Raw genomic sequence first — 12500 nt, forward strand, 5'->3', positions numbered from 1 at the left:
AAGGCACCCCAATTCCTTAGTGGACTGACCTGTCTCCACGTATTGACACAAAATCAGTAGCAGTCCGTCAGCTGATTCAGTCTGTCGCCTCTGTCCATATGAGTTGATTGGTTGCATCACACCTGTCGTCGCTTGTAGATTTTCATCGGACCTGCTAATGTGACTATGTATTCAGGTGGATCTTTCGTCAAATCGTCTGCAGTTGTTTATAAAGTCATTTGCGCTTCATTTAGCTTTATTAGGCACGTGTTTATTTCATGGGTTGGGGAATTCTGGGAGCTTTTCGTGTCAAGTTTGTCAGTGTTAATTTAGATCAATGCGAAATGCATGTTTTCGAAAATGTGAGTGTAAATACAAATGGGTTTATTTATGAGTGCAGATGTAAATATACTTAGCCTACATACATCCATACACACGCAGACATACAAACGTACTCTCAGACACACACACAAATGTGTATATATGTATATGTGTGTGTGTGTGTGTGTGTGTGTTCCATGTCATTCATTTCCTTATAAAGTGTCCGGTCGGGAAAAAATAAAATGAACACGACTAGTTTCATCACATATATTCACCTGAATATGTACAGCAGGATCGGGCAATCTTATCAACATGGTATCTCACTTGTAAAATAAGTTACGAAAACTTATATATACATGAACGTCTACCAAAACCTTTACAATAAATATGAGATGCGATTTTTCCTAAATGTAACATAGGGGTGAAAATGTCGCATACTATTCTCTATATACAACAATATTTACAGCGATTCATATCTGAATATATACACATCAAATAACATTCAGAAATTATGTAGATTTTAGAAAATAACAATAATATTAACCTAAGCCAGAAATTACAAGCAGATTTGGGAGATGAATAGAAGAAAAACAGAGGAAATGTTGTAGATAATATACAATTAATCCAATCGTATTCTTCATACGGAACAGAGAGAGAGAGAGAGAGAGAGAGAGAGAGAGAGAGAGAGAGAGAGAGAGAGAGATTAACTAGAGATAAACAGAATTGAAGCACAACAGGTAATATTTTTATTTTCAAAAGAAAAGAAAAGGAAAAAAAAAAAAAAAAAACAGAAAACAACAGAAATAAAAGAGGAATGAACTCTGAAATCAAGGGGCGGGGGAGGGGGAGGGGAAAGGGGGAGGGGTTGGGATAAGGAAATTAACCTTTGGCACAAGTAGTTTCAAAGGCACTCGTGACTTTAGAATGTGCCACGCTACACTTGTTTAATTATTTTGTTGCATTTTTCATAATTTACACAATTTTGAAGGAAAAAAAAAATCTTAAATCATAAAATTATCTTTCTTTTAGGAAAAAAGTCTTCTCGTCATACACTGGTAATTTCACTATCCGTTCACAAACAGCACGAAACTGGCACAGGTCGTCTCTGATCGCCTACTGGGCAAGGGGTCAGTTCTGAGAAAAGCTCTTGGAGTATTTTTGCTTATTTCTTTCGAAGTGAATTTTATGGGGTCGAAAAAATCAATATTTTATGGGGTTTTTTTGTTAGTTTTTTTTTACAATAATTATGATTTTATTGTGGATATTTTTTATTCTCCTTTTTTCGTTGTAATGGTCTGTTATTTTGCTAAATTTATGTGGTATTTTTGTTTTGATATCATGTTATTCCGTACCCGACTCTGACGATCCTATTGAAACGGAACAGTCCAAAGACCAAGTTAAAGCTTGTAAACTTAAATAGTCATATTTCTAAAAAAAAATATTTTATTATCTTGAGAAACAGGGGATTGTGAACTTAATAAAAAAAAAAAAAAAACGTAACAAATACAAATATAGATTCACATTTCGCTTCTCAAATAAGAGAAAAAATAGAAACATTGACGTTGACAGATACTCAACAACGACAAATTTTGTTGTCACAAAATGCTGAGTCATTGATCCTGAGTTCCACATCCCAAGCTCGTGGACAGCGCGAAAGGGCGCGAGGCTCCAGCCGGCGCCGTCGCCTCACCTTAAAATCTCGTCCGAGGACACTTAAGCGCTGTTCTTAACTTGGGTTAAGTAGTTAGCTATGGGTAACTACCCGACCGACACCTCTGACACCTTTTCCGGAGAGTCTGTGTCACCCGAGAGCCTGTCCACCGCACCCGCGTCACCTTCGCCAGGGGTCTGCACTCGGAGTGTCCATCACAGCCTTTGGTTCTTCGCCTGCGAGATGTAGGCACTAAGACTTCACTTCCGACCGCCCTCGTGACTGTGGCACCGAACATATTTTTTCTATTCACATATTTGATAATTTTAGCACATATCCACAATACTGTGTCCCTTATTTCGTCCAAACGCAAGAATCCTAGCTAGCGTTTCACGCCACGTCACTGGCGTCAGAAGTCCTGGCAGTGTAGGGAGGTAGGATCCGGCAGCGGCGTCTCGATGTGAGTCCAACTTGGCATCTTTGGGTCACTTCAGGTACCTCAACACAAAGTCACGCCAGGCAGCTAAGTTCCCTTAGGCACTGGTGACTGCTGAGACACTTGGCTCCCGCCCCCGGGGGCTGCTGCGGTCAGCAGGGCCGGGGAGGGGTTGAGGGCGTCTCTAGGACTGGTGGTCGGGCAGAGCGTGGTCGCGCGGGTCCGAGGGCGACGTCTTCGGCAGGAAGTACGGCGAGTAGCGGTGGAGGTTCAGCGGCGCCGGGAACAGCGGCCGGGTGAGGGCCGCCGCCGCTGCCGCCTGCGAGACCGAGGCCGAGGACGAGGAGGGCGCGGCGGAGAGGGCCGAGTGTGACAAGTGGCTCGCCGTCGACGTGTGCGGCGAGGTCAGGTGCGGCAGCGTCGGGCTGTGGTGGCTGAGGCCGTGCAGCGCCGTCCACTGCGACCAGAGGTGTGCGGGCAGCGGCAGGGGGGACGGGTTGCCACGGGTGTGGTTGAGGGTGTACAGCTGGGGAGGTAATGAGGGGGGTATGAGGCCTGCTGCTGCGGCTGCGGCTGCGGCGGCCACTTGCGGCGGAGGGGGCGCTCCCGAGGCTCCTGGCGGGGCGGTGATCGCAGCCAGGCGGTCCCACATCAGCTGCGCTCGGGCCTTCTCCAGGAGGTTGTTGTTCTCAGCGTCCAGCTCCAGATAGCCTCTGAGGGGAGCTCCCAGGTACCGCGGGTCCACCAGCATCGACTCCATAGTATCTCTGCGGGAGAAGGAAAAAACGACTCAGTCAACGGGCCGCATTCGTCGCGAGGCAGAAACAACAAAAAAGCCCACTCGCTCTAATGACCCCGAGCATTTCCATGACTTACAATTATGAACTCTCCACCCTTTTAGTCACGGTGGAAGTGCATGGAACCAGAGTACATGACAAATGGACATTCTCCCCGAAATGGACATTCCCCAACAAGCACCTAGTACATACCACTCTTGATTACAAAGCCTTATGGGCAAGCATGGCTCCCCCCTCCCCCCCTGAAAAGTCCATCAAGAAGAAAATGTGATCAAATGAAATCACGCTTCAAAACTGGAATGTGTTTTTTTGATGGATTGTCTCAGGAAATTAGAAGGCGGGACCGAACTTGGCGCCGGGATGAACAACGGAAGGGCCATTACCCGGGCCAGGTAGCGGGCCATGGAGGCTTAACATCGCCCGGGAGTTATTAGCGCCGTCGAGTGTTCATCTAGGCCGCCCAAACACAAAGGAAAGATATAGAGAACAAAAAGAGAGAGAAAAAAAATAAAACACCTGTGCTAATTAATTAACGTTATTTCTCTCTCTATTTCTCTCACGGCTTGATATTTCTTAACACAAATATGTTACGAAAAAATACACATGTAAAAATGCCTTTTCCTTTTTTTTTTACATCAATGTAAATTAATCTTACGAAAACAAAAACAAATGATAACAACTATCGTCTGTCTAAAGTTCTAAACAACGTAAAATTCCAAACAGAAATCATATTCACTCGCACGAAGAACAAACATCCTTTTCTGACAGTAAGACGCCACAAAATCGGGGTCGCAGAAACACAAAACAAGCGCGCATCGCAAGAAAAAACAACGGAAGAAAAACAACGCAAATGAGGCCCGCCTGGCAAGATTTTCCCTCTCTGTCTCTGTTTCTGTCTCTCTCTCTGTTTCCAACTCTTCTTCTCCTTCTCCTTCCCCCATTTTCTCCCACTCCCACTCCCTCCTACTCTCTTACCCACTCCCTTCCCCCCTTCCCCATGAGCGCGGCAGGCCTGAAATCAGCGGTTATCACGAGCCAATCTAGAGTAGGCGCCGCCGTCATTAATTTTACCTTTATTTGACCTGGAGATGGTACGTCGACGTCCTCGGTACTTTGCTCCTTTGCTCTTGTGACCTGGTAATTACTGTCGGTTCAGGGTGGGGTGGGGGGGGGGGGGCGTAGGGCGTTTTATTAGATTGTGTTGTGCGTAAGGCGTTTTATAATGGGATGTCAACATTGGGCTCTTTTTCTGTTTCTTTCTTTCTTCAAGATGTTTGGGAGTAAGGCGGAAGATTGATTGCGTATGTGCGTATACGTGTATGCAATTGAAATAATTACTTATCATTATTGCATATGTATAAGTATGTGACTTTGAGTGTATGTGTATGCGTATGAATATGTATGTATATATCTAAATATGTGTGCATATGTATGCATACCTGCATGTGTTTATATGTATATGTATGTTTGTATATGTGTGTGCGTGTGAGTTTGTGTGTGTACTGTATGCATGCATGTAGGCCTGTCTATATAGACACACTAAGCCACATCTCCCTAAGCACCCCTCAGGAGCCGCCTCCGCCTCCCTCGCCTCCTCTCCCACGCCGCAGCATCCAATAATCACAGATCGGGCGGCCAGCGCGAGGAGGCTCCGCCGCGGGTGTCGGCGAGGCAACGCATCGGGTAATTACAAGGCGGAGGCACAGCGCGATGCGGAAAGCAAATGGACACTCTGATCGTGTTTGGTTTGGCGCAGGTCTGGCGGCGCCTCCCCCGCCCCCCCAGGGTCGGCCCCTCCCGCGGGCGGGGTGGGGGCCAGCCAGGAAGCCCACTGCAAGGACGCCCACGAGGACCTCCCCTGCGCGGTGCCCAGAAGGATCCCGGTCACACCTCGGAGGCGGCGACGAAGCGGTTAAGACGCCCAGATGCAGGATACGGCTCCCTTTGAGGCCCCGCTCCCGCCGGCCGCCGCGACCGGAAAGGAGTTGTTGCTCTCCGTTTCACCTTTTTTCTTGCTTTTCTCTTTGGGTGGCGGGAGGGTTGGATCCTTGCGAATTAAAATATTCTCTCCTCCTGCCCCTTATCTCGCCCTCTCTGCTATCTGATAAGTTCCATCCCATGTATGGCGAAGCGAAATTTACATTTTGGCTCGCGTAAAACAGACCCTAGCAATAGCACAAGCCGTAGGTAATTGTCCTCCTCCCATCGAGCCGATCAAAACGTGCTCTATCAAATTAAACAATGTAAAAAGCTAGTTCATAAGTATATATACAAGAGAGATTAAATTAGAAGTCTCCTGTGCCCATCTAGCTATTAGATAACTGAAGTCTCATCTGCGTGCGGTGGGTTGGCGGAGTGGGGGTGATCCATTCTGTAACTTGAAGTTAATTGAATGTTACCATCATCTTCCTCAACCGCCTCGTGGCAGTCTAGTCGGACGCCATCGGTACAATAATTTATCTTTTTAAACAGCCGTTTTCTCCGCTTTCTAAAGACTATTATCCAGGAAAACCTATGTTAAAACACAGATTTTTGCTTCTTGCGTGATATCATATTCAGCTAAGCACGTATAAATTCCACCTAATACGCAGGACATGACGTACAAATTCGCACACTTGTCGCGCACCCGCAGCCGGCGCTCAAGGTGTGGGAAAAGCTGTGAACATTAGATAGCTTCAACACCTCTAACTTTCATAAGGTGTACCGCCCTGGTTGATTACACACGACTTTTGAGAAACGTCTCGGCGAAGACTTTAATTAACCGAGCTACACCTAGCTGTTACAGGCATCGTGTATGCTGTAGTCGAGGCGCGTTAATTCGTATCTTAAAGAGAGACGAATCATCGCCGAGAATTATTAATGGTTCGAAATATCCCGCGCAGTCGTGACGATACTTTTGAAAAATGTACCACCGCGGAGGTTAATTATCAGAGGCACACCGGCGGTTACGTCACTACGGCCTGGGGAAGGGAGGGGCGTCATTCGTAGCCGAGGCGAGAGGGGATCGAGGACGTTTCATCGTAGATATCGAATTACGGGACGGCATCGCGGCAACTGTTTCCCGCCAAAAAAATGAACCGGAGAAATCTTTAATTGAAACTGTCATTTGAAAAGTTAGGTGCTACGTCACCTCTCTCTCTCTCTCTCTCTCTCTCTCTCTCTCTCTCTCTCTCTCTCTCTCTCTCTCTCTCTCTCTCTCTCTCTCTCTCTCTCTCTCATACACCAAGACCTTCAACTTATATCACCAACACGTATCCTTTGACAAATTTCACACACGCACAAAATAAAAAGCTTAATCTTTAAGCTATCCAAACATTAGCCACCACATCAAAGAACCGAATTCTCGACACTCCCGCCAAGACTTGGAACTGTTGCGTTTCAAGGATAAATTATGCACAAGGACCTTACCAAACCTAACATTTTCCCCACACTTTTTCGAGAAATACCCGCTTATCCGCACACACGGCGACAATACAGGCCTCGAACGCACATTCGTCCTTCACTCATGCAAGATGGTAGATGTGAAAGGGGGGTGAGGGGGGGGGGGGGTCGGCGGTCATTTATCACGGACAACAAGCATTGATCTTTCTCGTCTTTTGTAGAGAACATTGTTGTTTTGTTTTATAAATTTATAACTTGGTTATACAAACTAATATACATGGGTACCTATATATATAAATGTGTGTGTGTGTGTGTGTGTGTGTGTGTGTGTGTGTGTGTGTGTGTGTGTGTGTGTGTGTGTGTGTGTGTGTGTGTGTGTGTGTGTGTACTGTACGTACATGCATCCATATAGAGATGCACACGAAAAGAGTATATCTATGTATTCTACATATCTACATCGTATCTCCCCCATATCTTCCACCATACACGACCAGCAAACCAGCTACTTTTTCTTCCTTTCCTCTCCCCCTACCCCCCCCCTCCACCCCCTCCACCCCCCCTCTCCTCCTCCACTACGACCACCTCCACCTCCGCCACATCGCCTCCCAAGTGGACGTGGCTAGAAAATACATAATTACCACCTCGCCCCGGGCACACCACTCAGCCACGCCCTCTGCTGAAACTCACACCTTACAACGGTAATTGATAAGTAACCACCCCCTCCTCCTCCACTCCCCTCTTCCCCCCTCTCCCTCCCCCTCTCCCTACCCTTGTCTTCCTCCTTCCCTCTCTTGTCCTTAAACGCCCATGTTGATGCATCTTTTCCTCTCTCTTTATCTATCTTTCCTTTCTTTTCTTTTCTTTTCTTCTTCTCTCTCTCTTTCGCTTTACCTATCTATTTGTGTACCTATTCATATATCTTAGCTCGTTTCTCTATCTATTTCATCTCTCTCTCGCTCTCTCTCTCTCTCTCTCTCTCTCTCTCTCTCTCTCTCTCTCTCTCTCTCTCTCTCTCTCTCTCTCTCTCTCTCTCTCTCTCTCTCTCTCTCTCCTTCTCTCTCTCTCTCTCTCTCTCTCTCATCATAGTTAATCCTCGCTATTAACGACAGACGCGGAGGCCCACCGACCCAATTCATCCCTTCATCTATCATTTACCCTCCTTCCCTCCCTCCCTCCCTCCCTCCCCTACCCTCCCCCCCCTCCTTCCCCTTCCATCCCAAACCATCCTTTTTCCTTCCATCCTTAACCATCCCAAGGTTAGCATCTCGCTCCCTCACACCTCGCTAATTAATAACTCTCCCCCCCTCCCCTCCCCTCCCCTCCCCTCTCCCTCTCCTTCTCTCCCTCCTCCCTCTCCTCTAACCTTCCCTTCCCCCTGTCCTTTCCCCCTCTCCCCAACCCTCTTGCCCTCCCCCCTCTTCCCTTTCTCATCCTCCTCTCACCCCCCCCCCATCCCCCCTGACCCATCTTCTTCAAGTGTTATCTATCTATCGGACTAAACTCCCCCCCCCCCCACACTCCCTTCTTCCCCTCCCTCCTCCTCCCCTCCTCCTCCACCCTCTATCAGGGGGAGTCATCGGCCTCGTCCAGCCGATAGAGTCCGCCCATAATTGATATCGCGCCCGCCCTATCCGCCCTAGTGGGTCTTCCGCTCTCCTTTTATCTCTTTCTCTTTCGTTCTCTCTCTCTCTCTCTCTCTCTCTCTCTCTCTCTCTCTCTCTCTCTCTCTCTCTCTCTCTCTCTCTCTCTCTCTCTCTCTCTCTCTCTCACTCTCTCTTCGTCTTTGTTGGCGTTCGGTCTCTTTCTTTTCCTGTTTATCTCTCTTTCTTACTTTCTCTTTCTCTTTCTCTTTCTCTCCTCGCATCTGTTAAATTTTCCTTATTCGCACATCTTCATCACCTTCTCTTCTCCTCTCTTCATAATCACATTAGAACGCGTGTATAATAGATTTACTTCTTAATCTCTCTTTACGCCTCTGGTTCGCGAACTTAATACAACCCCCCCCTTCCCCATCCCACACCACCTCCTTCCCCCCACTCTCGATCCCTTGCCCCCTCCCCCCCTCCCTTGTCTCTCTCATCCCCGCTGTCTCATATACCACAGGTCCTACCCTGAGCATCGATCTGCACGTACGCACATACACATACGTACACACGTACATGAAGTACATGTGCGCGTCTGTGCGTGGCCAGTTATTCTATTCTAACCTCTGTGGGTTCTTTATTTTTCTCTTTATTTTTATTTTTCTCTTCATTTCTTTTTCCTTTTTAACGCTTCTACTGATTGTTATTTATCTCTCTTCTTCGTTTTTAAGAGAGAGAGAAAAAAATAAATAACAGTAGCTTATTTTACCTGGTCTCAATCTCCTAATAACATCTTAATTGTGCAAAGCGCCTGTAATTTGGAAAAGTGACACCGCCCGCAAGTTAACACGGGCGTGCGGCTGGCGTGGGCGGGGCGTGCGGCTGGCGTGGGCGGGGTGGGCGGCCGGAATTCTCATGCAGTGATGCTTATCCGCTAAGAAGATGAGATGGCAATTTCACCTCTGGGAAAATCTTAAGGAATTTCTCGCTTTGCTTATCCATTTATTTGATTATCATTAGGTTCATTCCGAATTTTTTTTTTTTTTTACCTGAAGACGTGTATTCTTTCTTTTTTTTACACGCGCTCTCGTGGGACCTCGTGGCTGACTCTCTTAAATTGGAGATGAGAGAGTAAATTCGATGAAGTGGTAATAAATGAGTCGGAATAGTTCGAAATTATTATAATCTTCGAGAAGAGATTGAATCGCGGCGAGACTGGGGGAAGGGGGGGGGGGGGCAAGGGTCGAAACATGGAGTGACATTCCCTTAGACTTAGCCCCCCCCCCTCTGCGTTACTGAATAAGATCGTGACGAGTCATTCATTGGTCTGCGATATAAGGCCAATAAATCTATCATTGGAAGTGACAAGGCAGTTTCGAAATAAGAAAACAGTATCTTTTACACATGACATCGGCAAAGGAAACATAGCTTAACAAGATCTATGAGAATCATGTAACCTAAGTATATATATGCAAATTTTCAAGACTGCGGTGCATATTTTCTCTCCCGATAAACTGAAAGAAAAAACAATCAAAAATTCAAAATATTGGAAAACCTGGAACGTGGGAAGATTTTGACCAAGAGACCCAACGGCGCCCCTCGTTAACACGGCGCTAACAACCCATCATAAAGTTGTTGGTCAGTTTGGAAACGACCGACTGTCTGTGTCTGTGTGTTTGTCTGTCTGTCTGTCCGTGTCTTTCCTCTCTTTCCTTCCTTGCTCTCCCTTATGTCCATTTCCTTACTGTCTTTCCTGTCTTCCTTTTCTTTTCTTTTCTTTACTCTCTCTCTCTCTCTCTCTCTCTCTCTCTCTCTCTCTCTCTCTCTCTCTCTCTCTCTCTCTCTCTCTCTCTCTCTCTCTCTCTCTCCATCCCCTCCCCGCTCCCCCCTCCCCTATACCTAACCACACTTTTACCACTACCACTAAGTACCCTGTGTAAGTTACTTAGGGAGGATTAGTACCTATATTTCTGTGGTTTTGGGGATAAGCGATGCCAGGCGGGGATATAAGGTATAAGTGTAAGGTATAGGTGTGGGCATCGGGGGTATTACGGCGTCTTTAATGACGGATTTTTGGGAATAAGCCAATATCTCTGACATTAATACTCGGTACAGTAGAGCAGTTACAGAGTAAGTCTATAAACAAATGTTTTCTCCCAAACGTTGGAAATGACCTCCATCGGTCCCTAACACGTCCCTGATTCCCTAGTAAATAGATAGATAGATAGATACGCAAATAAATAAATAATAAGAGGAATCGAAACAAATAACAAAGAATCCCCCCTCCCCCCCCCCCCCACTTCTCCACCTTCAGACATGACACCGCCAGGTCTTCCCTTGTAAACAGCACGTCCGGACCTGTGACTTGTAAACTTGTCATACGTCAACGCCGGCGAACCGCAGCCAAGGTGTCAACCCGCAGCGTCGCCTCGGGTTTCCCTCCGAGACCTAATCGCCACAGACCAAATAATGCCCGTGACGTCATAACCATAACACTATCGGTCACTAGGTGTCCACGGTAAAAAGGGCCATGTGGCTCTGGATAATAGGCCAAAATGGGCCACTAAAGAAGGTGTAGGATTTCGACCTTTGGCTAGTGCATGAGGGGGTAGGGGACGGGGAGTGGTGAGGGGGTTTAAGGACGAAGGAGGGGGAGGGGGTGAAGGGAGGGTGACCTGTGTTAAATGTCGACGGAGTTTGAGGCGCTGAGTTTATACACTCGTGGTCCAAACAAGAGGTTTTGTTTACCTTCCGTATCCCCTTTCACACCCGAAGCGCCAAGTGGACTCTTCCAATCCATCACAGGAGAAGGGTATTACGTACACAAACTGATCCAATAGACACACACACACACAAAACAAAAACGCACATAAAAACAAGAGAGTATCGATACTCATGGGGGCAAAGGGAGGAGGAGGAGGAGGAGGAGGAGGAGGAGGAGGAGGAGGAGGAGGAGGAGGAGGAGGAGGAGGAGGAGGAGGAGGAGGAGGAGGAGGAGGAGGAAGAAGAGGAGGAGGAGGGGGAGAAGGAGGAGGAGGAGGAGAAAATAATAAGACTGAAGAAGCAGAAAAAAGGGAAGAATCAAATGAAGAGGAAGAAGACAAAGAGAAGGAGTAGCGAAGAGAAGAGCAAGGCTGAGGGCACGGGTAGGTGTGCCCCGCGAGACCTAATGGCACCATGTAGTAATTAATGCCCATAACGCCCCCGCCCCCCTCTTCCTCCTTCGCGACACCCGCCCGCGATAATCACACGCCCAAATAACCCTCTTTCCGTACGCCCATCATCCCCCCCCCACCCCCGAGTGATTTCTACGTCTACCTCTTTCTAATCGGGTTCAAATCGAGTTAATATCTGGTGTTAGCATAGAGTTAATCGCTCTGTTTGCCGCCCTGTCATCTGTTACATCCCCTGGTCTTCTTCTCCCTTTTCCCTTTTTTTTTTTTTCTTCTCTCTCTCTTCCTCCTAATTCTTGTTCTTGTTCTCCACTTCCTCTTTCTACTGTTTTTTTTCCTGCTTTTCAGAATTCGAAAAAAAGAAAAAAAAATATGGTATGTCTTCATATTCTTTTTGATTCAATATTAAATCTCTCTCTCACCCTCTCTCTCTCTCTCTCTCTCTCTCTCTCTATATATATATATATATACACACACACACACACACACACACACACACACACACACACACACATATATATATATATATATATATATATATATACCTACACATTGAATAAACCTTGTCATTATCATTATCTCGATCTCCACTGCAGCTGTTGGCTCGATTCAATTACATGTATTTTGCCGAGTTGAAAGAAAAATAATCTAATAAAAAACGGACGTTTCTTCTATTCAGGTTATCTCATTTTATTTTAATATGCCTGTCTTTATCTGCCTGTCTGCCTGCCTGCTCGTCTCTCTCTTTCTCTCTGACCCTTTTTCTGTCTCGCTCTCTCTCTCTCTATCTCCCTCTCCCTGTCTCTGTCTCTGTCTCTGTCTCTGTCTCTGTCTCTCTCTCTCTCTCTCTCTCTCTCTCTCTCTCTCTCTCTAACTCCCTCTCCCTCTCCCTGTCTCTGTCTCTGTCTCTGTCTCTGTCTCTCTCTGTCTGTCTCTGTCTCTGTCTCTCTCTCTCTCTCTCTCTCTCTCTCTCTCTCTCTCTCTCTCTCTCTCTCTCGGAAATGATGGGTTGTTTGTAAAGATGGCGTCTTCCTTCGGCCACCCACTCTGGCAGGTTGTAAATCATGGCTCAGGAATCGGCCTGTTCGCTTCTCTCTCTCTCTCCTCTCTTTCACCGTTCTTTCCTCTTTTTTCCCTTTTCTGTTTCTATCTGTGTCTGTCTATCTGTCTGTCTTTCTC

The 12500-nt window shown here is 46.8% G+C and overlaps 1 protein-coding gene across 1 annotated transcript in view; it reads right to left on the minus strand.

Moving 5' to 3' along the window:
* Positions 1-551: 551 nt before the first annotated feature.
* Positions 552-12500, minus strand: part of LOC125035449 (T-box transcription factor TBX20-like) — a 92248-nt gene continuing 80299 nt past the window's right edge. The window contains exon 6 of the mRNA XM_047627857.1: positions 552-3154. Coding sequence (XP_047483813.1) covers positions 2572-3154 — 583 coding nt within the window. The 3' untranslated portion in view covers positions 552-2571. The remainder of the gene's footprint in view (positions 3155-12500) is intronic.

This window comes from Penaeus chinensis, chromosome 19 (genome assembly GCF_019202785.1).
Source record: "Penaeus chinensis breed Huanghai No. 1 chromosome 19, ASM1920278v2, whole genome shotgun sequence".
NCBI lineage: Eukaryota > Metazoa > Arthropoda > Malacostraca > Decapoda > Penaeidae > Penaeus > Penaeus chinensis.